This window comes from Echinococcus granulosus (genome assembly GCF_000524195.1).
Source record: "Echinococcus granulosus chromosome Unknown EG_S00178, whole genome shotgun sequence".
NCBI lineage: Eukaryota > Metazoa > Platyhelminthes > Cestoda > Cyclophyllidea > Taeniidae > Echinococcus > Echinococcus granulosus.
Genome location: NW_020170558.1, coordinates 4538 through 5773, shown reverse-complemented (window position 1 = coordinate 5773; position 1236 = coordinate 4538). Strand labels below are relative to the sequence as shown.

Genomic DNA, 1236 nt, shown 5'->3' with positions numbered 1-1236 from the left:
TCACCCCTGTACACTGACTGGAGACTTGACAACCACATAGCTACATAGGAAATAGAATAGATGCGTGAGAAATTAGGGTGGGTTAAGACACGAACAGATCGTTATAGCATTCATCCCATCTTCCTTTAGAAGTTCGCTGCACTAGAGAGCAAGTCCTTTCGGTCTAATACTTTGAAATATGCTCGTTCCTAAAATTGCTGGATTTCTACTCTTTCTGCCTTATTTAGTTGGTAAATATTACTCAGTGACAAAACTTACCTACTAGTGCTTACTAATAGGTTAAGGTCATTTCGACTTGAACAAATGCATGGCGAGTCTCACAAATCCTCTTCTCTGTTCCTAGTGCGCTTAGAACAACCCGGTGGATTTAATTTCGACATATTTATTAGGGGGAAAGTGATCGGGCGAACAAATACAAAGTTTGGGAAGGGGGGAGAAAGCGCAATTGCACTTAAGCACGGAAGTTGACAACTCTGTCATCAGATTCGATTCACAGCCTTACCTCCTCCCTGAAAGGCCCATTAAAACAGCATAAGTATCACGCAAATTCACAAGGGCGAAAGACATGCTAGGGCCTAAATTCCTCTAGAAAACATATAGACGCGCCGTACAAGCAATAAGCACATTATCTTTACAAAAGACCTCTTCTCCCTAAGTTCACTTCTCTATTACCCCATTTGGGAACCCGGCAGAAAGTAGGCCCTCCCATTTTCAATGTCGCACAAAACATGCTGTTTTATGCAGGCGCGATCTGCAGCAACTCCGGCCGTCAGGGGAAGATAATGCTGCCCATTGTCATAACATAAATGGTAAGGAAATGTTTGGGTGCATTTGCAAAACTACATTTCCGTTAACCGTAGGCGAATTTGTATGGTCATTTTCTAAATTTATCTGACTGGCTGCTGTGTAAAACATCGCTTGAGTACATCGACATATCGTAGTACTATTTGATTTAGTTTTGTCCAAACTGTAAAATTTGTTTCTACGTTAAATTTGATCTTATTTACTTCGATTTCAAGACTCGACATTAAATAAATGCACAAATTGTAACTTTGAGGAATTTAAAATGTGAACAAGTTATTTAGCATGCCAAAATGCGAACATTTGATTCAAATTACCATAACACATGGAATCTACAAATTATTAATTAGTGACATTTTATCGGTGCCCTTACCATTATCTTCAGGTACATCACCATGGCCCATGCATACCACTCCAAATACCGCGCAATTCAAC

General features: G+C 39.9%; 1 protein-coding gene across 1 annotated transcript in view; it reads right to left on the bottom strand. All coding sequences in view use genetic code 11, as the record gives it.

Moving 5' to 3' along the window:
• Positions 1-668: 668 nt before the first annotated feature.
• Positions 669-1236, bottom strand: part of EGR_09947 (hypothetical protein) — a gene marked incomplete at both ends in the record, with an annotated part of 4022 nt that continues 3454 nt past the window's right edge. Inside the window, one exon of the mRNA XM_024499196.1 lies at positions 669-785. Within this exon, the coding sequence (XP_024346380.1) occupies positions 669-785 (117 nt within the window). The remainder of the gene's footprint in view (positions 786-1236) is intronic.